Source organism: Penicilliopsis zonata (assembly GCF_001890105.1).
Source record: "Penicilliopsis zonata CBS 506.65 unplaced genomic scaffold ASPZOscaffold_5, whole genome shotgun sequence".
In the NCBI taxonomy this organism is placed as follows: domain Eukaryota; kingdom Fungi; phylum Ascomycota; class Eurotiomycetes; order Eurotiales; family Aspergillaceae; genus Penicilliopsis; species Penicilliopsis zonata.
The window spans coordinates 741,574-766,224 of NW_019208915.1; the positions used below are offsets into that span (position 1 = coordinate 741,574).

At 52.2% G+C, this 24,651-nt stretch overlaps 8 protein-coding genes across 8 annotated transcripts; 3 read left to right on the top strand and 5 right to left on the bottom strand.

The window, feature by feature from the left end:
- Window positions 1–206: 206 nt before the first annotated feature.
- On the bottom strand, window positions 207–3,634 carry ASPZODRAFT_1758104 (hypothetical protein). Its single transcript, XM_022727056.1, has 8 exons — window positions 3,407–3,634; window positions 3,325–3,343; window positions 3,217–3,268; window positions 3,101–3,147; window positions 2,942–3,047; window positions 2,620–2,883; window positions 468–2,557; window positions 207–408 (listed from the first exon to the last, which is right to left on the bottom strand). Exons 1-8 carry the CDS (start codon window positions 3,477–3,479, stop codon window positions 372–374), a joined length of 2,688 nt encoding a protein of 895 aa, XP_022582223.1. The 5' UTR covers window positions 3,480–3,634; the 3' UTR covers window positions 207–371.
- A 168-nt stretch (window positions 3,635–3,802) lies between these two features.
- ASPZODRAFT_131272 (hypothetical protein) lies at window positions 3,803–5,394 on the bottom strand. The gene is made up of 2 exons (XM_022722715.1): window positions 5,324–5,394; window positions 3,803–5,260 (listed from the first exon to the last, which is right to left on the bottom strand). Exon 2 carries the CDS (start codon window positions 5,247–5,249, stop codon window positions 3,903–3,905), a length of 1,347 nt encoding a protein of 448 aa, XP_022582224.1. The 5' UTR covers window positions 5,250–5,260; window positions 5,324–5,394; the 3' UTR covers window positions 3,803–3,902.
- A 147-nt stretch (window positions 5,395–5,541) lies between these two features.
- ASPZODRAFT_1758881 (hypothetical protein) lies at window positions 5,542–9,923 on the bottom strand. The gene is made up of 2 exons (XM_022727057.1): window positions 9,700–9,923; window positions 5,542–9,615 (listed from the first exon to the last, which is right to left on the bottom strand). The coding sequence occupies exon 2, from the start codon at window positions 9,531–9,533 to the stop codon at window positions 5,706–5,708; it is 3,828 nt and encodes a 1,275-aa protein (XP_022582225.1). The 5' UTR covers window positions 9,534–9,615; window positions 9,700–9,923; the 3' UTR covers window positions 5,542–5,705.
- Window positions 9,924–10,037: 114 nt separating this feature from the next.
- ASPZODRAFT_131274 (hypothetical protein) lies at window positions 10,038–12,049 on the top strand. The gene is made up of 3 exons (XM_022722716.1): window positions 10,038–10,234; window positions 10,300–11,433; window positions 11,510–12,049. The coding sequence occupies exons 1-3, from the start codon at window positions 10,044–10,046 to the stop codon at window positions 12,018–12,020; spliced, it is 1,836 nt and encodes a 611-aa protein (XP_022582226.1). The 5' UTR covers window positions 10,038–10,043; the 3' UTR covers window positions 12,021–12,049.
- Window positions 12,050–12,622: 573 nt separating this feature from the next.
- Window positions 12,623–14,450, top strand: ASPZODRAFT_141288 (hypothetical protein; the record flags this gene model as incomplete). Its single annotated transcript, XM_022724736.1, has 4 exons — window positions 12,623–12,782; window positions 12,864–13,014; window positions 13,095–14,343; window positions 14,415–14,450. The coding sequence occupies 4 exons, from the start codon at window positions 12,623–12,625 to the stop codon at window positions 14,448–14,450; spliced, it is 1,596 nt and encodes a 531-aa protein (XP_022582227.1).
- Window positions 14,451–14,938: 488 nt separating this feature from the next.
- Window positions 14,939–15,693, top strand: ASPZODRAFT_141289 (hypothetical protein; the record flags this gene model as incomplete). The annotated part of the gene is made up of 2 exons (XM_022724737.1): window positions 14,939–15,205; window positions 15,286–15,693. 2 exons carry the CDS (start codon window positions 14,939–14,941, stop codon window positions 15,691–15,693), a joined length of 675 nt encoding a protein of 224 aa, XP_022582228.1.
- A 210-nt stretch (window positions 15,694–15,903) lies between these two features.
- On the bottom strand, window positions 15,904–19,266 carry ASPZODRAFT_141290 (hypothetical protein; the record flags this gene model as incomplete). Its single annotated transcript, XM_022724739.1, has 3 exons — window positions 15,904–16,147; window positions 16,201–18,731; window positions 18,814–19,266. 3 exons carry the CDS (start codon window positions 19,264–19,266, stop codon window positions 15,904–15,906), a joined length of 3,228 nt encoding a protein of 1,075 aa, XP_022582229.1.
- Window positions 19,267–19,794: 528 nt separating this feature from the next.
- On the bottom strand, window positions 19,795–24,118 carry ASPZODRAFT_1759696 (hypothetical protein). Its single transcript, XM_022727058.1, has 5 exons — window positions 23,467–24,118; window positions 23,295–23,409; window positions 21,661–23,236; window positions 21,419–21,591; window positions 19,795–21,369 (listed from the first exon to the last, which is right to left on the bottom strand). The coding sequence occupies exons 1-5, from the start codon at window positions 23,958–23,960 to the stop codon at window positions 19,933–19,935; spliced, it is 3,795 nt and encodes a 1,264-aa protein (XP_022582230.1). The 5' UTR covers window positions 23,961–24,118; the 3' UTR covers window positions 19,795–19,932.
- Window positions 24,119–24,651: the final 533 nt, after the last annotated feature.

The window sequence follows — 24,651 nt, forward strand, 5'->3', positions numbered from 1 at the left end:
ATCTCGACGAAGTCAGGGCCGTGGAACCCGCTGGGTCATGAGACGATTATAATATAACTTTTACTACTTTGGTATCTGGTTTTTTTTCTCTTTTTTTTCTTTTTCTTTATACCCAGGACATCATCTCATTCGGCATGGCAACTGTTCTCTACTTAATTTTCCCTCTCGGACTACTGTGTAGATGGTCTTCTGTTTCAAATTGAGTATACAAAAGAGAAATAGATATCTAGATGGAAAATCAGACGGTAGAACTACTCCTACTCCATAATCATTCAACTTCATTAAAACCGAGTATATGTTATGTACCTCCCAACGCCGAACCTGACTGCCTAGTACGTGCGTGACCAACGATGTCCGATGAACACTATGCTTTAAATGCGGTAAACGGTTTCTTCTTCCTCGAGATACCTAGAATAATCAGTATGAAGTTCAACAACAAGAAGAAAGAAGGAAGAAAAAAGACTAACATTAACTGGTTGCTTTCGTTCATGGCTTGCAGAGCCTGAACAGCCTCGCCGCGCGGGAAGACTTGCGCAGCTCCCAGGCCAGGCGCCGTACTGATCGCTGCGTTGACAGAAGCGATAAGGTCCTCGACGGGAGCTGTGTCCCCGTTTGCGAAGAGCACGCTACCCATCAGCGGGCCGAGGGTGGAGCGGAACAGCGCCAACCGGGCGGGTTGGATGGGTTGCGTAGAAGCTGCGGCACTCGAGTCGATCTGTGATTGCGAGTCGTTGGTCTGCGAGTGAATGAGCTGTGAAGCTGGCTGGGACGAGGCTACGGACATCCGCGACTGCGACTGTGACTGCGTGTCGGTCTGTGTGCGGGTTCGCTGGCTTGAGCGGAGGCGCTGGCCACGCGGGCTAGAGTTGTAGAGCCCGTCACCATCTTCCGAGAGATCTTCATCCCCGTTTTCGTTGACGGTGCTCGCTTGAGGTACAGAAGACCGTGCTCGGAGCGTACCACTGCGGGTGCTCGTGCGAGGTGTTTCCGTGGAGTCGTTCCGGGTGGTCTGTTGCTCGTCATCGTCCGAGTCGGCATCACTATCCTCGGCCGAGTCTGAGTCGTCATCAAAAGAGGCGAGCTTCCTCCGTTTGCGGCGCTCGTCTTCAAGGACCTCCTTGAACATGGCGAATCGCAGGATAGACTCGGCAACCTTGGCATCACGCTCCTCAACACGGCTCGACAGACGGGCCTTCGCATGGGCTGTGGACAGACGGATAAGAGTCTCCAGCGTACGGGCGGTGATTGGGGACGTCCGGCGCTGGTTGCCGGACAGTTCATCATTTCGCAGTGCTGAGTACGTCGCAACAATGTGATCGGCAGCACCCTTGGTCAAGACGGGCTTGACTCGGGACTTGGCATACTGGATGTATTTCTTGATAAAGGGGATGCTCAGGATCTCGATATTGCGTCCTTTGCCCCGGCCGGTATTTATCATACCCGCATGAAGCATAACGTTGAACTTCTCATAAACATCGGTTGGTCCATCCGCCTCATGGTTGTCCTCGAGCCCGACACCCAGCATTTGGTTGAGTTGTTCACGCACCGGCGCGCCTTCTTCCAATCCCGGCTGACGGTACCGGTGCATACGAAGGACGTGTTCTGAGACCAATCGATCCCTCGTATCTTCAATGTCATCTGTGACAACAAAGAGTAAATCGAAACGCGACAGGAGAGAGTCTGGCAGAGCAATGTTCTTGTGCGGATCCTTGTGCGGGTCATACTGGCCGTAAATAGGGTTGGCTGCTGCAAGCACACTGCATCTGGCATTCAAACTCGTATGGATGCCAGCCTTGGCAATCGTCACGGTCTGCTGTTCCATAACTTCGTGAATAGCGACTCGATCAACATCGCTCATTTTATCGAACTCGTCGATACAGACCACACCACGGTCTCCAAGAACCATGGCACCGGCCTCTAGCCTGCGTTCACCGGTCTCTTTGTCCGATGTGACTGCGGCAGTCAAACCAACACCGGACGAACCTCTACCAGTAGTGGCAATGGCCAGGGGGGCGGTATTCAGCACAAATCGAAGAAGCTGAGACTTCGCTGTCGATGGGTCACCAACCATCAGGATATTGATATCACCACGCAAGTGAGTGCCATTATCCAGGTTTTTCTCAATGCCGCCCAGCAGCATGAGCAAGATAGCCTTCTTGATGTGGTCATGACCATAGATACTGGGAGCAAGAGACTGGGACAGAAGTTCAAAGACGCCTTTCTTTTTGGAAACTTTATTGATGTTTCGCACATCGGTGTCAGTGATGGTGGCCTGTGCAATCCCTCCTCCAGATTTGGACGACAGCTGGATGATGTTGTTCGCCATAACTATCGTGCGGAAAGTGGATGATCCAGCACTAGCATTTCGGTTTCCTAGAGTGCGATAGATACCCACTAGCTGTATTCTGTCTCCAGGCTTCACACGATCCACCAGATCATCATCCAGGATCACGTCGACGCTTCTGGGCAGCTGACCAGCCGGCGCTCTCTCGGGCATTTCTTGGATGGAAATCGTCTGGTGGTCCATATAAGTCGAGTAGCCGTACTCAGTGATGATCTGCAAAGATTCCCTCGTCAGTCCGTTGTCCTTCTGCGTCGAAAGAAAGTAGCGATAGGTACCGGATTCTTCTCATCATCCTCCTGGGGATAAACGTTCAAGCTCGTGGCGCCACTAGCCGTCATGGTCTGATCCCTATATCTTCTCGCAAGAAATCTATCCTTCTTTTCGCTATAGTGAACACTTTGGATAATCTTGGGACGGACGAGTGAGCATTTAGTGACAATGCCTTCCAGCGAAATCATGCGATTCAAATGCGAGGATCCTAATGTTCGAGGATTGCACGAAAACTCTCCAAATGCACCAATATATGCGCAATAGTAGCTCTACACGATATCAGTTTTCTTGTTAATGCAATTCCTTCGGTACCTGGGATCAACGCACCACATCGTCGGCTGTCTCTTTGGATGGTCGATTCGGCAACGTCTTGACTACTTCTTTCAAAGCTCTGTCGAAAGCTTGAGAATAGTCAAAGGGAGAGGTAAGAAGTCTAAATCCGTTAACCAATTGCCCAAAAGTTCTACCCGGAGTATCAAAACTTGCCCGTCTGCAAGCTCGCGGTTATGCGCCCTGATCTCATCAATGCTAACCTAGATCGAGAATATCAACACCCGTCCGACAAGTTGTGAACCGAGCCGAACACCAGGAGTTATTCATACTATGAGTCGTCGCAATCCCCGATTGAGCATCAAAACAATATCTGCGCGGTAGCTGTTTTCCAGTCAGACGACATGAAGGGGCTCTTGACAGAGGCTCAATTCGCAAACCTTCTTGCGCGTGTATCGCCTATGCAAAACCGTCAGCTCTACCATCCTCAGAATTGAAACTACTATTAAACTCGCAACATACTGGGATCAAGGAATTCGGCGGCGGCTCGCACCCGATCCTGGGCAGCTTCATCGCGAAGTTGGACGCCGTCCATGGCGCAAGGCAGAAAAATATGATTTCAAAATACAAAAAGACAATTATTGGTTTTGCAGTCGTTATCGATCCAAATATTAGATCTTGTTGTGTTGTTTTCGCGTGGTTGTTATGGGGATCTTTTTGCCTGCCCTGCGTCGAGGGGTTAAATTGACTGGAGGATCTTTCCTTCAAAGGCACGCGGCATCCCAATTTGGTAGAATTGGCACGCGTCCTCAAAAGACGCGTTGTTCTCGCGTTGTATTGATGACTAATGGCACGTGATCTTCTCTCCCATGATTATGTAATTATATATTAGTTACCTAGTTATGATGGCCGTCAACATTATATCATGAACCATCCATGCTATGCGAATGATGATGCTGTTATTTTATGGATTCGATTCAAACGAATTGACCATGTTCATAATTTAGAAGATCCAAGCCTAAATATATGCGGTTGAATCAAGATACAGAGGTTCTGGGTATCGTCTGATCCAAGACACCTTTCCCTCGCTCGCATCCATCACTACCGCCAAATGGGTCATTTCGTTTGTTGTGGGATAAGTCGTCGTCCAATTGACGATTTCTTCTAGCGTGGCAGTCACTTCGATATCGGTATGCAAGTCGGAGGCAAATGGCGTCGTTGACGGAGTCGCAGTAGGAGACAAATCTCCAGCCTGTTTTCGAGACCCACGCGTGCGTCTGAGAGGATCTCGACGGGCTGTTGAGGCTGCCAGTTGTTTTTGCCTGGCTTGCTTGACTTTCCTATCCCAGTTGGCTTGCATGCATTTCTTCCTCATTTTGCTGTCTTCTATCAAGTCGGTCATCGAGACAACCGCTCCCATCCCCGAAGCTGCGCCATGATCCGGACCATCCTCTTCTTCCAGGGGAGAAGACGCAGCAGGGGTGATGTGATCGTTATTGGTTGCGACGATAAAGGACGAGGCGTATGCGACGTTCGCTGTACGGTGGTCCTTTTCAAGCACCACTCCCGCGTCACCATCGCAGAGAATCAAGTACGCAGCCGTGGACGGGGTACGTGATAGCGCGGGCCAGATCTTGCTTAGCGGGAGCAGGTGTGAGAAGCTCTTGTGCGACGGGGGATGAAGAGGAATGATATACTGTCGCAAGATGGATGAGATAGACTGGCGCAAGCCCAGAAGGACGATAAGATGGCTGACATAGTATCTGCAGTTGCGAAACCTACTGCTCGCGTCATGATTCGGCCGGAAATTCAACGATAGGCTGAGCCCTTTCCGCACGCCCGTCAAGACACCCACAAATCCCACATAGGTGATATTCGTCGCCAGGACGGTCGTGTAGTCCGGCCCCCGGACGAATTCGAAACGTACCAGTACCTTGCGTAGGGCGTCCATGCCCCAGTCCAGCGTCCGGAAATGGAGCAGACGAGTCTCGGTGCTGCTGTTTCTTTTGCTTCTCGCTCGAGCCACGCCGCTCGTGCACCCCATCATGAGATCGAGCAGGACGTTCAGCGCTACCAGCAGGTACATCTCAATCCCCGTCTCACGGCTGATGCCCCGAATTTCCTCGGTCTCCTCGCGGCTATACAGACGTCTGAGAAACAGACGCGCCGCGCGCTTGATCCATCTCACAACGCCATCGTATCCATCAGGCAGGATGTCTTGAACGAGCTCATCAAAAAGCCCCGTCAGGGACAGTAGCTGGCTGCGATATTCACGGGCCACATGGACGTAGCGTTCCGCAGGAGGGAGAGCTAGGTCGATCCGGTACACAGGAGGCTCATCACCCAGTGACATGGCCAGTGCCATTGTTTATTACACTTTGTCGTCAAAAGTTAGATCGGCTGGTCTAAACCATAAGTCGATATGTAGAAACGACTCGCCTTCAAAATCCAACGGTTTGGCTCTGAAAGCCATCGAAGTGTTTTTATCCGATTCTTGTAGGCATCCGTTGGAGCCACACGAGTTAGTGGGTGTGCTCTCTATACGAGCAAATAGGCATCAATATCCTTGCCTAGCATTCCATTCGTTATTGGTTACCTAAAGGACCCCCAATCAGTTAATTTTCTTTTTTGAATTTAGTTATACATTACAAGTGGAGTGCCAGTATAGGTAATTCTTAATATCCAAGAAACAGAATATATACACGGCCATAAGAGAAAAGAAAAATCGTACATGCCAGTCCTTGAGGAGTCACTCAAGGACCATCATTTAATATACAGAATTATGGCCTATAGAAATCACAAAGGCTATATTTGACCGAAGTCAGTCGGTTTCCTGATCCTTTGCAGTCCCATCAGAGGGCGATTCAACCTCCGTGTCAGGTTCAGTGGCGGGCGACGAATCCTCCATTGGACTCGACTCTGTAGTGCACTCGTTCTTGTCGTCCGGGCGCTGGTCGAGATCGTGTGGCTCATCGTGTTTAGTTGAAGATCCTCGGGTTAACTGCAGAGTCGTCTCGGCTTCGAGATCAAATTCGTCCGGATAATCAATGATTTGGTCCGGGAGAGAAGGTGAATCATGCACAATAGTCTGCTCTGACTCTGAGAGGGTCGATTCTGACACAGAGAACGTGTTAAAGGTGTGCTCTTCGGCCAGAATTTCTTGTCCCTTCTCGATTTCATCTTCCTCGCGCTCCTCTTCCTTTGGTTGGAATGGGGCCCGGATTCGGCCGTTAACGCCCAGGATACCGCCGGTCCACACGAGAGGCTCATTTCTGTCAACATCTTTCTTCTTATCAACCTGTTCCTGCCGGCTACGGAGTAGCACGCCCTGGAATTTCTCGCGTAGATAGGGCATCTCCCCAATCGCCTCGATCGTCTGCGGGGCCACATTGTAGAGCATTGTGAGAGCGGTGGCGCCATCCTGAATACTTTTCTCGCGGACGTGGAGCAAGGCAGACGCAAGATAGACCATGGAAACGTAGGTGGGCTGCATGTAATCCGGCTGGATCTTGCTCCAGTATCGCCGACCAGCTTTGCCAAGTAAGCCAGGTTTGATCCCACGTTTCGGTTGCTCCAAGGCATGTAAGGTTGAGGGGGCGTTGTCTGGCCTCAGCCCGTACCCTCGGCGGAGATACTTCCACCCCGGAAAATTAGGCATGAACTTCTCCTCGAAGACTTTGAAGGCCTCGATCTGGTCCGAATATCGGTCTGAGGAGGCAAGCATCTGAACATAAGTCGACCAGTTGAATGTTGAGATTGCAAACCCAGCTTTCTGAACATCAGCGATGACGGAAGGGATTTTCTGTTGTTTGTTCCTGTACCCCAACGAACGCATATATAGGGAGAGACATCTTGAAAGGATAAAACGGCAGGAGGGAAGTATAGTCGCGAACTCGGTGGAGGATGCAGGCGCCGGAGAGCGCACGACTAGTGGATCTGTTTCCTTGCCGGAATGCTTTGGAAGAACAGGGCGAGGAGGCTCGGCGTCAGTTCTTGGATCGACAGGATTCGGTGAAAGCCATTGCTCTATGCCGGGGGAGGTGGACATCTTGATAGCGCGGGGAAAGCCCATCTTCCAACATTCTTCGACTTCCTTGTATTTCTCTGCTTTCAGATAGGAAAGCATAAGAGCAGAAAGCAGACGAAGGGGAGCCGAGTCTTCTGTGTAATCCGGGGAGACATCGATTTTCTGGCGCTCAATGAACTGATCAAACAATTCTTGAGCTCGCCATAAGGCACCTCTCGAGCCGTAGGCTGTAATCATGTACTCATAGTACATAGCGGGGAACGCTTCACGGAGGGACTGCCTTGCAGTTCCAGGAGACGGCTGTTTCTTCACCAATGACTTGGGGTTAAAATCAGTGATTGTCTCCATCAGAAATTTTTCTGCATTTTGCAAGCGAAGATCCACGCCGCTGTCTGTTTTGGCGCCAGCGTTGACTAGTTGTAGATCTCGTTGAAGCTGACTCTTAAGATACAGCAGCTTCGATCCTAAGCCAAGTTTCTGGAACCGATCTCTCATCTCTTCGAATATAATATGGACCATGTCTCGATTGCGAGCCCTGACATAGCCAAAGATGACGATAGCGTAGAGAAATTCCGAGGCCCATACCCTGCGGCTTCTATGAAGGGTTCTGAGGATCCGGCGGGCAGAGTCAGGCTGTCCCGAAAGCACGAGACAGAGCATGAGTGCACCATATGTCATCTCGTCGAATTGAAGTCCAACTTCTTCCATACGCTGCCGAATGCGAGAAACGGACTCCAAGTCCATTCTAAAGGCGTGATTCCATAGAAGGACGTTCCACATTCTCAGCTTCGAGCCTTTGATATCCAAGGGCAGACAAGTCTCAGCTAAGCCCTCAGCAAGGTCCAATCTCCGGTCATTACAATAGGTTTCCACGATGGTATCAATAATAGGCGCCGTGATGTGTACTTGGCGTTGTTTGGCAATGAGAAGAAGATGACGGATAGTGTTAAGATCACCTTTATGGGCAAAGATGCCCATCATTGTACCAAAGGTATGAGAATCGAGCTCCACGTCAGTTGACATCATCCGCTCAAATGTTTCCAAAGCTCCGCGGGGATCATCTGCGTTAGCGTAGGCTGCAAGCAGAATGTTCCAGCAAATTGTATTCTGCTCGAGGCCGAATTCTGTTGATACTCTTTCGAACTGGCGAGTGGTTTCCGGGACATTGCCTGATTTTGCGTGTACGTACAGGAGCGGGGTTATTAGTCTCTGGCTCAGGGGCTTTCCGTGATCTTTCAAGAATTTGTCGAAGATGGTTTGAACGTTGTCCACCTCTCCAGACCGGGAAAGAGCAATGAGGGCATTTTTATATACCTCTAGCGATGGCTTCGCATAGAAGTGAGCATACTCATATATGATATACTCAACGCCGGTGCTAATCCTGAAAAAGGCGAATGACTGTAAAAGCAGATTCAGCAGACTTTCTGGCGGTGGTTGGTTCTTCATCAGCCACCGGAAGTTGCGGTAAACGACGAGAGCCCGAACAAAAGTCGGCCGAGCCCTCGAAGAGCCGAGGGTCTTGATCAAGTCAAAGTAATGATCAGGAGTCAGGATTCCGATCTTGTTGTATCTCCGAAGGATCTGTAGTGTTGTATACGTGGATATACTCTCCATTGCTTGAAGAGACTGGAAGAGATCGCTGAGAGAGAGACTAGCCAATTGACCGAGAAGGCTATCGCCACCTCGATTTTCCAAGTACGCCGCTAGAGACGAGACCCGTTTGAGAATGGGGGGAGTGTCGATATGAAGCATCGCCGAGTTTAGGGAGGCAATGTCTGTATCAGACGGCCGTGTGGCCCATAGGTCTTCAAGATTATGCCAATCCATCTTCTTGAAAAAGTATGACAGAATATGATCGGAGCATTTATGCGCCAGGCCTTTGGCGATAGCCTCCTGGTAGATACGTTTGCTTTTGCTGGCATTGTCTACCAGAAGCTCCGACATGACGGCGTGTGAATAATCCTCGGCAGAACGATGCTCTACCGGAATCTCATCGAACAAGCGTCTCACGCGTAATCGATCAATAGGCCACTCCGAAGCACTCACATAGGCGAGCATCGCAGAAGTGCAATCAGCAGGATTGCCTGCTCTAACATAGCAGTCATACGCCCTGGTGTACTCTGTCTGCCGTGGAGCGTTGAGCAGGGCGATCAGCTCCTGCTTGGCAATCCCTCTCACATGGTCCCTCCCACTGGTTTCTACCCCAGGTGATCCGATTTGGTTTCTTGTATTATCTTCAGAGACCACGAGGGTCTCGGATGTATAAGTCCTTGCAACATTGCCGAGTAGCCGTTTCCCTCGGCGCGGCATCAATCGTTTCGGTGATCGAAGCAGGCATCGAGCAGCATACTCCTGCGTTTGTGGAGGGTATAGAAAGTCAAGTACCGGCACCCGGGTCTCATTGCTGGCCTCGATGGCGGCCGAGGGGACGCCCAACGCCGAGTGTGTCCGGGAATTTGACGCCTGCAGCAACAACCCAGCCCACTGCGATGCGTCGGAGCCTGCCAAGGTATACTGCCAAAATTGCGAGGGCAGTAACCTTCGACTTCGAATTGCGCCATTGGAGTCTTGAAAGAAACGCCGTCCTGCGCTCTCAAGGCATCCGGCAGCCCGTTCCAGCATCACCCCGGAAAGGCGTGGTATCAGACCCTAATTCTCACCGAGTCCCACCAACAACACGCACCATATCGTTCTCTGGTTCGAGCTGCCGCGAGGAAAATATCAGTATTGCGCGAGAAGAGCGGCTTTACCCTGGTTTTGCGAGGGGGGGGGGGGAGCTCATACGTACCGGGTAAAAAAAAAGCACTCGTGAATCCAACGAAGCTCACCAAAACCCGCTTGAACGACCGCTTATTGATAAATCCCACACGGCATGAAATAACGAAACAAGCAGTATCAACGATAAAAACAAAATAAAACCACCGGAAACGTGCGCCCGGGGACGGTGCGGCGATGGCAGAGAGGTGCTGGCAAGAGCAAGAGAGTCTCCGCCGCTGGCCTGACAAAAGACTCGAACACAACCCGGGGATTCGTTTGGCCGAGAACTGGCCACCCGCCAAACCCACCACAAAGGCCAGCAACGGTGGGATATTAATTCTTATCTTCCACGACAGCCACGCGCCATCACAAGCGATGGAGGTTACCGATTTTATCTTCTCTCGGCGAGAGGAGGTCTTGCTCACCGGAGACTACAATGCATACCGCGCCCAGAGCTCGCGTCGGCTGCACAAACTGCGGCGGAAGCTTGGCCAGACGACCCCGAAAGGCCGCAAGTACGTTGCGAAGCGGGCTGTGACGGCGGAAGATGTGGGAGAGAATGCAGCGTATGTGTTTACTGGGTGATTTTTGGTGGATGTGTTGTTGTGGATGCTGAGACCGGAGACTGCAGTTACGTTCACCTCCTGCTCGTCAGCGCCGAACGGGCGTGGGCGCAAGCCATGCATATGAAGGCGACGCATTCGGCCGTCCCCTCGGCGAAAGGAATCACCGGCGCTGCGCGGCGACACATTGTCTCTCGACTCAACAAGGCGGCGGGTTACGCCAGGGAGCTGGTGCAGTTGCTGCAAGACCAGACGACCAGCGGTGCGAGCGAGACGGACGTGCTCGAAGCACGGGCGTACCTCGCCTCGCTGTTCGGGGCGCTGTACTTGGAAAAGCAGCGGTGGGAGGACTGTCTGCGCAGCTACTCGGTTGCGCGAGTGATATATACGGCGCTCGGCCAGAATGTGAAGAAGGATGCCTTCCGGGACCTGCTGTCGGGCACCGTGGACCCCAGCCTGCGGTACGCAGCCTATCAGATGAAGCTGCCGCGCTCGAAACCGCTGCCCTCGCTGGCAATCGATTACTTTCCGGCCGACTCCGAGATCCGGTCTGAAGTCGAGAAGATCGATCCGAGCTGTCTGACGATGGAGGCGGTTGGGGCTCGCAAGACCGCCGATGGTGCAACGCAGCAACTTCCCGAGACCATCACCTGGCGATCGCGCACCGTTGCGCTGGAAGATGCATCGATTTCGCAAGCGCTTGCGGCTGCATCTACAGCCGAGTCTCGTCTGGCTTCGTGGCTGGCAGAGGTCGCAGGACAGTCCGCCTCGGCCACGGACAAGGCGGCGGCTTATGACCAGGCGATCATTGCCAGCCAGGATGCGGTTGATGCGACCAAGACTGCCATTGACGAGCTTACCAGTGAAGGCGTGGATCCGGGTGACCGGAGAATCCAAGCTCTCCAGATCACTCGTACAGCAGTCAACTACGCCCTCATCGGGTGGCGCGTGGGCCGAAACCGGGTGCTCTGTGGCGAGGAGGATGGTGTTCTTTTCGATGCCGAGGGGAAGATGGGCACCAAGCCTGCCACGAAACGCATCGAAGGCAATGGCAAGAAGTTGACCAAGCTGCGTGAGCAGGTTGTGCTCTACGACTCGACCCTGCAAAGCCTGGATTTTATTCTCGAACTGCCCGGTGTTGCCGCCGATTCTGAGTTTGTCGCCGAGCTGGACGCCAAACGCAACTACTTCCGGGCTCTTAGGTAAGATTGGACTATTCTAGAATCGAATTCGAACCGAGTTTCATTTGAGCTGACAATATGATCTTCCCCTCAACAGGTGTCTAGCGATCGGCCGTTCCCACGGTCTCCTCGCAAAATCCAAACAGGCCTTGGCTCTGCACTCCAAGGCTTTGGAGCTGGTGTCTCTCGCCTCTACTTCAAGCCAAACCGACGCCGACACACAAGGACCCCCGCGACTGGACATCTCCCGCCGTCAGATCCAGGCCCTGGAGACGGCTCTCCGGAGCTTGGTCGCGCACTACCGGGGTCTCGTCACGATCGAGAATCTATCCGCCGCCGAGACTGCGGACTCGGGCACACAACCGCTGATCGAGCGCTTGAGCGAGTACGCGGGTGACGGTGTAGACCTCGCCCACCTCGTCCCTTATCCGCCGCAGATGCAGCCGATCCCAGTCAAGCCTCTCTTCCTGGACGTGGCATGGAACTACATCGACTATCCCCGCGAGCAACATGCCGCCCCGCAGCAGCAGCAGCAGCAGCAGCAGGCCGAGCCAGAAGCAGAAGAGAAGAAGGGTGGCCGACGTGGATGGTTTGGATTCGGTCGGTGAACCTTGACCGCACTCTGTCGGTATGGAGCCCATGGACACCATACGATCACGGTGTCTATTCAAGTACCTAGATAATACTACATAAACTTGCTGGCGCCACACCCATGGCCTGATGAAACATCGATAGCCCTCACGTCGTCCACAAATGACATGCCCTGCAATTGGATTATGCCCTGGATTCAGCACCACCAACGGTGTAGCATTAATTACCGATAATTTCCGCCCTGTAATTTTCCTCACTCGCACTTCCAGGCACCGCCAGCACGGGCCACGGTGGGCTCGGAAGCCGCAGTGCCGGTTGAGCTGATCGGCTGCCCTGTGGCGCTGATTGGCGGGAGAACCCCTTTTCCCTGCGTAATTGTCGTACTCGCAGCCTGTACCTACTGGTACTTACTGGTACCCGGGAGGTACCACTAGTATTCCCCGGCGCGTAATTTTCGTATCTAATGCGTAATACGCGATTCCGATTCTGCTTCTGCTTCTGCTCGCTGCTTTCCCTTTTCTCTGCTACGGACGGCTTCTTTCTCCTCTCTGCTTCCCTCCCCTCCAGGCTCCCTGTCGTTCTCTCTCTCTCGCCTTCCTCCCTGCCAGAACTGCTCGTCATGGCCACCGTCAATGGGAGCATGGCCTCCCCCTCCGCCGATGCCACGGTCACTCCCCAGCTCTTCGCGCCCACTGGCGCTCTTGCGTCGGTCCTCGAGGGGTTCACTGTGTGGAAGGCGTTGTTGACGCTGTTCGTCGCAGCAGTCGTGTACGACCAGCGTAAGTGTGGAAGACTGGCAGAGTCCCTGCGATAAAAAATCAGTTCACGCTGACAATGGCGTTTTTTTTTTCGCGTTTCAGTCAAGTACATCTGGCTCAAGGGCTCCATTGTTGGTCCGTCGATGAAGATCCCCTTTATGGGCCCGTTCCTGGAATCGGTTAACCCCAGGTTCGACAAGTACAAGGCCAAATGGGACAGCGGGGATCTGAGCTGTGTTTCGGTTTTCCACAAGTAAGAAGCAGCCTCTTTTTTTTTTTTTGTGTATATTTCTCTTTTTGTTTACGTTGTGTACTGATGCTTGTGTTTTTCAGGTTTGTCGTGATTGCGGCCAGCCGTGATATGTCCCGCAAGATTTTCAACTCTCCGACGTTTGTCAAGCCCTGCGTGGTGGATGCTGCGCACAAGCTGCTCGGAAAGACCAATTGGGTGTTCTTGGATGGCAAGGAGCACGTCGACTTCCGCAAGGGTCTCAACGGCCTGTTTACTCGCTCTGCCCTCACCTGCTACCTGCCCCACCAGGAGGATGTTTACGATATCTACTTCGAGCGCTTTGTGAAGATGACCGAGGAAAGCCAGGGCAAGCCCATTGCCTTCATGAACACCTTCCGTGAACTCATGTGTGCGCTCTCTCTCCGCACTTTTGTCGGCCACTACATCTCCGACGAGGGCATCCAGAGAATCTCCGACGACTACTACATGATCACCGAGGCGCTGGAGCTGGTCAACTTCCCCATCATCCTGCCCTTCACCAAGACCTGGTACGGAAAGAAGGCCGCTGACATGGTTCTGGCCGAGTTCACCAAGTGCGCCGCCAAGAGCAAGGCCCGCCTGGCCGCCGGCGGAGAGGTTGAGTGCATCATGGACGCCTGGGTCAAGGCCCAACAGGACTCGGCCAAGTACCGCGAGAAGGTCGCCCAGGGTATCGCGGTGGACCCGTCTGAGAAGCCGGCTCAGGTGCTTCGCGATTTCACCGACTACGAGATTGCCCAAACCATCTTCACCTTCCTGTTCGCCTCTCAGGATGCCACTAGCGCCGCCACCACCTGGCTGTTCCAGATCATGGCTGACCGCCCGGAAATCTTGGATAAGGTCCGCGAGGAGAATTTGCGCGTCCGCAACGGTGACCGCTCCATGCCGGTCTCGATGGATCTGCTGGACAACATGCCCTACACCCGTGCCGTCGTCAAGGAGACCCTCCGCTACCGTCCCCCGGTCATCATGGTTCCCTACATCGCCAAGAAAGATTTCCCCATCTCTGAGAACTACACCGTCGCCAAGGGTTCCATGGTCATTCCCTCCGTCTGGCCTGCCACCCACGACCCGGAGGCCTACCCCAACCCGGACTCATTCGAGCCTGACCGCTGGATCACCGGCGATGCCGAGAAGCAGACGAAGAACTGGCTGGTGTTCGGCACTGGGCCCCACTACTGCCTAGGACAGACCTACGCTCAGCTGAACCTGATGGCCATGATCGGCAAGGCCAGTATGGAGATGGATTGGGAGCACACTGCTACCCCCGAATCGGAAGATATCAAGGTTTTTGCCACCATCTTCCCCCAGGTGTGTTTTTTCTTTCTTTCTCTTTCTTCTCGCTTTTTTCCTAAAAGTTCGTCTCTTACTAACTATTGTAGGACGACTGCCTGCTCACCTTCCGTCCTCGCCCATAAACGCGATCCTTATGGTGGCCTGCCTGTCTATCCTGGAGATAATATGGTATAGGAGATTTCATTTCTCGTGTCAGCGTGCCACATCTTTGTGGCCGAGTCGTTTGAAACCGTGCGCCAGAGCGGCTAGAGGTTTTCAAAGACTGTACGATTCTGTTCCCCCTGTCTGGTTGGTTGCTTGGTATAGACCGATTGGGCTTTTTTTCTCATTCCTCGAGTGTTACGCCTTATGTTCACATCATTACATGTAATAATAATGTCAGACCGTCATTTATCTTTAGCATTTTATATCAGTATAACGTAGTTCTAAACCTCACTGCGCAAAAAAGAATACTCGGGGATCTGGTTATCAATTGAGTTGGAAGGCGGTGAACTCTGGCAAATTGACATCACAGCTCACTATGGAGTACTACTGCTCAGTCACCGAATCGCCGACATTGAACTATCCTTCTTAATCCCACTCGACCATCAGTGACAAAGCTATACACCCCATGGCGACTCTACAGCCCTTCCGGCGGACCCTTGCTGGGTCTTCCTTTCGCACTACTCTTGTTCTACGAAGAAATGGCGTCAGCGCCGTGACGCCGTCGCTCTTCGTGCATGGAGTCAAGCGTCTGACCACAGGCACCAACACCCTCAACAGGAGCAAAATACAGAGCGCAGACGAGAGACAGCCGAGACAGGGGCTCAAGCAGCAACAGCTACGATATAGCAGCCAGGGAGATACACCAGCATTTAAGCAATGGGGGTTTGAGGATGTAATTCAACCATTCCAATCCTCTCCCCACCTTAGCCAAAGCGAAGTTGAGTTGCAAAGGCAAGCTAAAGATTTATCTAGATCAATGCCGCCCTCGATGCTAATGAAGCATCCCCTTCTCTCACCCCACAAAAGAACCTGATCCTCATCGACGTCCGCGAACCCGCCGAGCTGCTCGCAACGGGGACCATCCCCGGCGCGGTCTGCATCCCGCTCGCCTCCCAACCGGACGCCATCTTCCTGACCCCACAGGAATTCGAGACTCGCTTTGGGTTCCCCAAGCCGGGCGAAGCCGATGGAGACGCAGATGCCGTTGCGAAAACCGCGCCGATTGTTTTCTTCTGCAAGGCGGGCGTCAGGGCGCGTGCGGCAGCCCAGCTGGCCGTGCAGGCTGGCTACGACCCGGAAAGAGTCGGGGTGTATTCGGGGAGTTGGCTGGACTGGGCGGATAAGAAAGGGAGGGTGGAGAAATGGGAGAAGGATGAGTGATAGTAAAGTGATGAATTGAATATCAATGCATGTATGTATACATAGTTTAAGGGACAGCTTGTATACTATTTCTACTGTACTTTTTAAGACATCAACCTCGTTTCATATTGTGCATACTGAACATAATCCGGGGAATATCATATTCATGTAGTGGTAACAAATCACATATCCCCTATCCATGCCGAACCTTGATCGTGAATTGCAGACTGCTCAAGGAATGTCAAACACAGGCTTGAGCTTCTTGACCAGAGCCCATTCCTCCATCGTGACATCGGAGCGGAAGAACTCCTTGAGAGTGTCGATACTTTGGCGGGAAATCTGCGAGTACAGGGTATCCGTTTCTTCGAGCTGGCGGCCGTACATCGGTTGGTTGGCACCTTCGATCTTCACGGCCACGGACGGTTGACCCTTCTTGCAGACCTGGATGGCCTTGTGGTCGCGCTCGATGGAGGTTCTATACTCGGTTAGTGGTGTTTCACAGAGAAAGGTAGTAGTCAATCAACTTACACTCTGCCCATATTGATAATTTCCTTGGCACCAGTCACAGAATTGGTCTTGACGGCGGCAATAGGAGTGTGCAGTCTCAGGTTGCCTTCAATACAATCAACACCAACGACGATGGGGTCCTTCTTGTTGAACACGGCCACAGTCCTCAGGACGCAAGGGAAGACAGCCAGCATTTTGCTTTCCTCCTTTCTCTTCGCAGCAAGCTCTTCCATGTGCTTGGTGAAGTCGTCGAACAGGTGGTAAATGATGTCTGCAGTGAAGATCTTGACGCCAACTTCATCAGCGTACGCCTGCGCTTCTTTGTCCACCTTGACATCGAAACAGAGCATGACCGCGTATTCCTTGGCCTTCTCCAGCATCGTACCCGCCATCATAACGTCACGCTTGTACACTGGACCGATCGAAATATTTGCCACGGGAATCTTGGACACCCTCAAGAACTCGAGCAGCGCCTCCAAAGAACCCAGAGTGGAAGCCTGGACACTGACACCACGCTGGTCCTTCGAAACCTTACCCAACAAATTCTCTAGGTCAGACATGACCTCTTCTTCCAGATCCTCTTCGTCGTCATCAGGACCAACAACGAGCAGGCGAGAACCAGCAATGGCGTGCTCCAAATCGTTCGCGGCGATCTTGACACCCAGGGAAGCCTTGACCTCCTTGTTGTGGACGTATTGGGACTTCAGACGAAGTTCCTTCAGCGGAGCAGGTGTCAAGAGTGCTCGAATATTCGTTGATATCGGTCCATTGAGACCGCACAGTACGACCCGGTCACCCTCGCGAAGGATACCGTTGGAGAGGACAACATCAATTGTCGTTCCAAGACCTTCAATAATCTTCACTTCGAGAACTGTACATTCGACCTCAGACAAGTACATCAGCGCGTTGGTCATGCGCTCCTGGGTCAGCGTGGTCAGGAGCTTCAACATGTCAGGGATACCCTCTCCAGTGTGGGCGGAAGTGGGCACCAAGGAGACATTCTTGGCCATGGACTTGTTCTCATAGAAAAGTTCCGCGTTGAATCCCTGCTCGGCAAAAGCCAGCTTGGTCTGCTCCAGACGAGTGCGGAACTCATTCTGAACACCCTTGCTCTGCATAGCCAAACTCTCCTGGAAGCCATTGTTGTCAATCTTCTTCCAGCCATACAAACGATCGATCTTGTTCAGGGCGACGATGAAGGGTGTCTTGCGATCTCTCAGGAGTCTCATGGACTCGAGAGTCTGCGGCTCGAGACCGTGCATAATATCAACAACCAGGATGGCAATGTTGCAGAGCGAAGAACCTCTCGAACGCAAGTTAGAGAAGGACTCGTGACCAGGGGTATCGATGACAAGAAGGCCGGGAATCTTGAACTCAAAGCTGCCGTCCTTGTTCACCACGGCAGTCTTCTGCTTCAGGGCATCGACAGGGAAGTAGGTGGCACCGATCTGTTGAGTAATACCACCAGCTTCACCTTCTTGGACGTTGGTCTGTCTGATCTTATCCAGCAGTTTAGTCTTGCCGGTATCGACGTGTCCAAGAATACAGCAAATAGGCGAACGGAGATTGTCCTTTGACCGAGCAGCCAGAGCTTCCTCATGCTGCTTCCTCCGACGTTCCGCAGCCTCGGCCTTCCTCTGGGCAATGGCCTTCTGCGCCGCAGACTGCTCTTCCTCGGAATCTTCTTCGGAAGAGGATTCATCCTCGGAGTCATCTTCATCATCCTCTTCCTCTTCCTCTGCTTCTTCTTCGGCCTCCTTAGCAGCTGCGCCGTTGGCAGCCGCAGGCTTCGTCTCTTCTTCTTCGTCAGAGGGAGCATCCCAACTGTCTTTAACATCTTCCTCTTCCGCGTCAGCAGCCTTTTCCCAGTCTTCCAGCTCGCTCTCCTCATCGCCACCGGCGGCGGCAGTAGCAGCGGCAGCGGCAGCAGCAGCCTTAGCCTCAGCCTTGGCTTTCTCTTCAGCTTCCTTCTTGCGCCTCGCGTCTTCAGCTTCGCGCTGGGCCTGAGCGCGAGCAGCAGCCGCTTCCAGGTCTTCTTCTTGCTTCTTGGGGCCCTTCTTTTTCCTGTTGTCATAGACGGGCTTCTTCTTCTTCTCCCCCTCTTGGCGCTCTTCCAGACCGGCAACCGTGCCCACACCAGCCGCAAGCATCTGCTTCATGCGCAATTCATTCTTCTGCTGTGCCTTTCTCTGAGCGTCTGTGAGGAGCTTGCCTTCTCTCCGCAGCTGCTCCTTCTTCTCCTTCTCCTTCTCCTTTTTCCGCTGACGAGCTTCTTCCCGCTTCTTCTCCTCTTCTTCCTCAACTCGGCGTCTCTCATCCTCGGCGGCCTTCTCTGCCTGTCTGCGTTGCTCCTCCTCTTCCTGTTGCTTTCTGAGCAGCTCCTGTTGCCTTTGGATGGCTGCTAGATGTGCAGGAATTTTCTTCTTCTTGCCACCGGCAGCGGGCTCTGGGGCAGCAACGGGCGCAGGTGTAGGCTCTTGCTTGGTCTCTGCGGCGGGCTTGGCCGGTTGTGTCTTGGTCTCTGCAGGAGCAGCGCCCTTCTTTTTGGCGGCCTGGAGACAGAAGAGATAATAGTATCAGCATTGTAATGAATTCCTGGGGATATCAATATCAGCTCCGGTCTACTGAACATACCTGTTCCTTCTTGCGCTGCTTTTCCCTCTCCTTCTTTTCGCGCTCTTTCTCCTTCTTACTCTTAACGCGGAACCCATCTTCTGACGGCTCCTCATCCTCTGGCTCCTTCAGAGGTGCTTTGGCAGCTTTCTTGTTAGGCTTGCCGGCGAAAACATCGTCGTCATCGAACGTGCCTTCTTCGGGCTGCTTGCTGGCCAGGTCCACCGGCGGCTCCGCCTCGGCTTCTGCATCCTCTCCGTCGACGAAATCATTGACGGGCTTTCCCTTCTTGGCTTTTTTCGTCTTGTTCTTCCTCAGCGCAGCCAGGAGCCCGCCGCCACCAGTCTCCTCCTCAGCCTCCTCGGCGGGCTTCTCCTGCTCCGTAGTGTCACCATTCGCGACGGCAGCCGATTCACCGAGGTCGGCCTCCCAATCTTCCTCCTGCCGCTTGTTTCCCTTCTTTTTCGGCGCCATCTTAATAGAGATCTCTTTCACAAATCTGGTTGTGCTGGCTGTCTTAGATTCCTCACGTATCGATCATAAACTTCGTAGATCTGCAATACTAAAAATAAAATTAGCTGTTAGCCTCATAGATATTCATATTATTAATAGTACTAGCTACTATAGTCTTCTATTAACTGGTAGGTGTAGGTCCACAAACAATATTTCTAATTTTCCCAGTTGCAGTAAGGGGAAAGTGATAATGGGGAAAGGTAATACAGCAAAGACTTTTCCGCCCGTCAAATAAGAAAGGAACCTAAAAAGAATAAAAGAAAGACCCCTTGAAAAAAAAAGATATTTCTGGGGTGTTGGTGGTCCAAAATTCCACACTGTGAGAGGAGGGGGTGCGGAAAGGAAGAATGAGAATTTTGGTGGTGGGGGCTCTAGTTAAAGGTGACTTCAACCCTGGGCGCTGGAGACAGGATTTCCCCGCGGCCTCATCGCCACTGGCAACAGGTTTGATCCTACAGATTATTGTCTACCCGTGAAGTTTATTAATGATTATATATCTCTTGAAGTAGCTATGTGACTACCAGCAGTTACTACTAGAGACGACTAGTAACTACACAGGTCGAAGCTTCTATCGCAACTCAAAGCAAAGCAGAAGATGGATTCCTATCGTGGTCAATAGAGGTCTGGCTATAAGCCAACATGAAGCATATCTCTCATCCAAACTAGCACCTCTTTCACAGGATCAGACGGGTTGCCCAGGACGTCTGCCGCCATTTGGGAGAAGCGTTCGAAGATGCGTCTCTCCAAGGCCAGGTCGCGAGGCACTACACGAGCTGTTAACATCTGGCGCAAGTGGGAGGTGCCCGCATCCGCCAGGCGAGTGAGAATATCCCCATCGACATGCATCAAAGACGGTTTGTCATCCAGGGGCTCGATATCAGCAAGGCCGTAACGTCGTTTTCTTCTGGGGGTGAACGGGCTGATAAGGGGATCCCGCACAGCCAGGTTCTGCAAGAAACGCAGCAGACGCCATTCAGTCTCGCGCAGCGGCGAGAATCGGTACACCGTGCCATCGAGAGTAGTGCCGTAGAGAGATGGGGAATGGTTGGATGGTGTTGGATCCGGGTGGAGAAGCAGTCGGCTGACAGACAGGGGAAGATGCGCCTCGGAGACCGCCACGGGAATCAGCTTGTCTTTGTCGGTGATGCCTCTTTCCGTCAATAAACTGACGGTGCCACCTTTACTCGAGGCAAGGGTGAGCTGGGGTCCATCTATGAGGTGACAGTGAGACAGGCCTTCTCGTTTGACACGGTCGTGAGCGTGAAGAAGCAGGCGGTCATCGCTGACTTTGAGAATGACCAGTGATTCCCTGGCAGTAGACACGTACAGGTATGGCTCGTGCACTGTGATCGATACCGCAGGCGATAGAAGGGTGTAACGTGCTGACCGTGGCCACCGTGTTTCTGAGAGCTTATTCTCCAGTGGTACAATGTCGTATCCTGTTGCCACCATCAAAGTGGATGCTCCGTATGGTGCGATGGAATAAACCGGGTTCTCGAACTTGTGTATGTGTTTGACAGTGCATTCGATGCGCGAAGTCCTTGGGTCGCGTGATGCTTGAAGGAAAATCACTCGCCCCCGAGGAAGGTCCTGCTGCTGCTTGCGTGATGTGCAGATCACGATAAAGTGGTACTTCTCGTCGCCTTGTCTTGGAGTCCATTCCAAGAGACATGTAATCTTCTCACCCGCTGCGCCGAGCGGTCTCCACGGCCGCTCCGACGTGTCGGGATCATGGATGTGTGAGATCTCAGAGAGCTGTGTGTCCGGATCCACAAAGTCAATGATCGGGCGTGTATAGCGCCGAATAGGGTCTACCGTCATATCCAGTTCAGTAGTAGAATATGCCACGACTAGGCTTTGAAGATGCTTCGAATAGGCAAGCCTGTTAGCACTTCCCGGGAGACTGATCCGGCGAGGGACTGGTCCGGCCTTGCGTCCAATCGTGCAGATCAGAAGCTGTTCCTCTGTGACACAGAATAGCGACTCGGAGAGACTGTCAGGCTGGGAGTCAAGAGGGGTGTTGATGACGGTGAAGACGTCAATGCTTCGCTGGTTATAGGCGGGCTAACCTGGAATCAGCACTGCCAGTAGATAAGCCAGACTTGAGACATACATTATTTTGATCCGTAATCCAGATTCTCTCTAGAGAATAGCCACCCGACTCGCTATCCCGAACATGCGACACGCGCCAGAATCCTTCGGCACAAGTCAACAGCGCGAACGACCCCCGGCCAAGCAGTCTGACAGATGTGCGCCCCAGTTGTCGCGGGCTGAATTGTCTGAGCTCTATTTACGGGCAAAGAATTTTGATTGTCAGTTATAGGTACCTGATTTCAATTCTGAGTCCCGACTTACCAATAGGGGATACAGCATCTTCACTATCAAATTTTATTCCAAGGGGTATCAGTATGCCGCTTCGTAAACCGCAGAAGAGAATCGATCTCTCCCTCGATGTGTCTACATCCGCGCTGATCCTAGCAAGTGTCTCGACTGCTTTTGATATGTCTTCATCTGTCTCGAGCTGAATGGAGTGGTCGACCAAGTATGTGATGGCGTGTTCCTCGACATGATAGACCGCTATCCTTCCGTTCCCTGTTCCTACAAACAGGAACGCTGTGGAGCCGAAAACTTCCACAGAAAGACATATAGGCTCATACTCGATGGCGACGGGTTCTCCAATCTCGACCATCTTGATCTCTTGGCCATCGAAGAGAACTTTGGAAAAACGGAGATGGATCTCATTGTGGGATCTGACGGCCATAACAATCGTTGAAACTGCCTCGTTGATAGCAGCAGCAATCACGGTTTGATGAGCCTCGAGCTCTACGGAGAAGTTGACAGATGGTGCAATAGGAATTGAGCCGCAATGCAGAGACTTTTCCGTCACCTGAATCAGAATTCCAAAAGGTGTACACCCAGCGGCCAGTGTCTGCCTCGACCCATTGATCCCCGATTCTGCCTCGTCAATGGCGCTGATGTCTTCCCCTGCATCGGTGGGGAGATAGAGAAGGACGGATGACATGGGATCGGAGATGAGAATGTAGCTTCCACCATTCACATTATCCGCCATGGTCCATATGTCCCTCGCGCTTGACAACTCATCTAGCGGAATGACCAGACCAATTTGAGCCTGGATACCATGCCGAAGCTCCATAATTGCACCTTGACCGATGGTAGAGCCAGAGCACACAAATAGTCGACCTTCAGTCGGAGCGCCGGGAGGAGGTGTCGGATCTGACGAGTTGATAAACACCGAATCTATGACTGGACCCCAATTTGAAAATTTTTGGACACATCTAGGAAGGTCTCTTGCTTTCTGAATGAATAGACCACCGTCACCCATGTTTCCTGCTGCGAGAAGCAGGTCTCCTCCTTCAAAACCGATATCAAGAATGTTGAATGCGCCATCGACATCTGAACAAAGCTGGCCCAAGTAATTGTGCTGTTCAATATCCCCTTCGTTGCTAATTTCCATGTAGAATAGTTTGCCGTCCTCGCGGCATAGATAGATACCATCGTGTTGCTGACTGTATCTCCAGTTGCGACAAGGTCTAGCCCAACGAGTCCACAAGGGAGCCCGCTGGGAGACGCGATCAGGCAAAGGAATGGGGTATCGGCGGGGTTGTTTTCTGGGGTCTGATGGTATGTCCTTGTAGATGGCGATCGACGTCGTGGTCATTATCATGAACGAGCTTGACTTGGTCAATGGAGCTAACAAAGTAGGGAGCCTGTCTTCGACTGGCAGCAATCTTTTGACCACTCTAGGAGGGGCCTCTCTTAAGCCATCTTGGGCGTCCCAGTCATAGAATACTGCCTGTGTCTGTTTTCCTTTCGCCACTAGAAGAAGTAGTATAATGGTATCGCCGTCTTCAGCTTTTGGATAGAGAAAATCCATGAACAAAATATCACCATCGACACGAAAGAAGCGTTCCTGGGAAAAGCTCTGTTAGTTGAAAAGGCCTTGACATGGGACTAGTTCACTAATTCACCTCTACTATGGGATCCAGCTTCTTACCAGCTATTTCAGACTGGAGAACATGGGAAGGTTTCAGCATAAAGACACCAAAGTAATCACTGGTTGCAGCAATAGCTATTGCGCGAGATCTGTGGACATGTTAGCATCATTCATGTACAAGAGGTGCGAAGAGGGTCGCAGTCTACCTCGGATCAACCGCGACAGACCGACCAAATCTTTCAAACAAGCTGACATCTGTCGGCAAAGGTCGATGGAAAGTGATAAACTCTTTCCCTTCCTCATCTGCAAAGCACAGAAAGACCAGTTCTCTCGTCGCCAATGTGAGCACGAGTATCTGCGGAGGGAGGTCGTCGCGCGAGTCTATACTGGCGGCAGACGGAGTGTTCTTTGCCCCCATCTTCATCTGGGCTTCCCACGGAGGTTCGGCGCTGACATTAATCACCTTCGCGGCCATGATCTGGGCGTCAAAGTCTGATTTCACTGCGACATCCTCCAGATGGATCCCTGATACCGCTTCCCGAATCTGCAGCGACCTTTCACCCACGAAGACCACATCATTTCTAAGCTTGTGTCTCAGACGCGCAGGAACAACCCATTGAATAGTCGGGCTTGGAATTGCCGTCTGCGAGAGCAGGCCCATTTTCGGCCTGGCGGGCCGGACTGTTGATATGGCTTCCATTTCCTGTCCTTGTATGTGGGTAAGTGGGTTATCAAGTTCTACACTTGAAGAGACCCAGGTAAACCTTCAGCAATAATGCAGCTTGAAGGGAGACTTGCTTTATTTCACAGAGATGTGTAGTTTGAGGGATTGTAGTGATGAGGGTAAACCGTGGTAGGAACAAATTGCAAAGGCACAGCATCAGATTGGAGGTGAAAATCCTTGAATTATTACCCCTCATGCACAAAGACTGTTCTGGATAGATGCTGCAAAAAGTACAAAACACAAATAATAGAAAGGTAAATATGCCTGCAGTACAGTGAAAGAGCTTGATACTGATGTACTGCTAGCAGGCAAATACGGCAGATAGAGATAGCTGGACAAACCCTTACCAGAACCTGAGATCTAGAGAGGCCTTTGTACTACCATTCTTCCAAACCAAGACGCCTATTTCTTGGACATGGTCGATATAGGCCGCCGCAGCAATTGTGGGATGGAATCAACAGTCGATGACCAGGAACGAGGCCGAGACAAACTCCGGCGAGCGTGCTCGTTTTTCGCCCAAATCAGGCCCGGCTAATTTGGAATCTATCCCTGCGAGGAGGGGCGGATCTCATGCAATCATGTCTGCATCGGATCACCACCGTCAGAGGAGCACTGTATGTGGACGGACGCCTTGCTGAACACTTCACTCCCGAAGGAAGACAAGGAG

Coding starts and splice junctions, on each gene's coding strand:
- ASPZODRAFT_1758104 (XM_022727056.1), bottom strand. CDS start 3,479: ATGGACGGCGTCCAACTTCGCGATGAAGCTGCCCAGGATCGGGTGCGA. Junction 3,148..3,216: donor GGGGATTGCGACGACTCATA/GTATGAATAACT, acceptor TTCTCGATCTAG/GTTAGCATTGATGAGATCAG. Junction 409..467: donor AACGAAAGCAACCAGTTAAT/GTTAGTCTTTTT, acceptor TGATTATTCTAG/GTATCTCGAGGAAGAAGAAA.
- ASPZODRAFT_131272 (XM_022722715.1), bottom strand. CDS start 5,249: ATGGCACTGGCCATGTCACTGGGTGATGAGCCTCCTGTGTACCGGATC.
- ASPZODRAFT_1758881 (XM_022727057.1), bottom strand. CDS start 9,533: ATGCTGGAACGGGCTGCCGGATGCCTTGAGAGCGCAGGACGGCGTTTC.
- ASPZODRAFT_131274 (XM_022722716.1), top strand. CDS start 10,044: ATGGAGGTTACCGATTTTATCTTCTCTCGGCGAGAGGAGGTCTTGCTC. Junction 10,235..10,299: donor GATGTGGGAGAGAATGCAGC/GTATGTGTTTAC, acceptor CGGAGACTGCAG/TTACGTTCACCTCCTGCTCG. Junction 11,434..11,509: donor AACTACTTCCGGGCTCTTAG/GTAAGATTGGAC, acceptor TCCCCTCAACAG/GTGTCTAGCGATCGGCCGTT.
- ASPZODRAFT_1759696 (XM_022727058.1), bottom strand. CDS start 23,960: ATGGAAGCCATATCAACAGTCCGGCCCGCCAGGCCGAAAATGGGCCTG. Junction 23,237..23,294: donor AGCTGGATCCCATAGTAGAG/GTGAATTAGTGA, acceptor AGCTTTTCCCAG/GAACGCTTCTTTCGTGTCGA. Junction 21,592..21,660: donor AGATGCTGTATCCCCTATTG/GTAAGTCGGGAC, acceptor GCCCGTAAATAG/AGCTCAGACAATTCAGCCCG.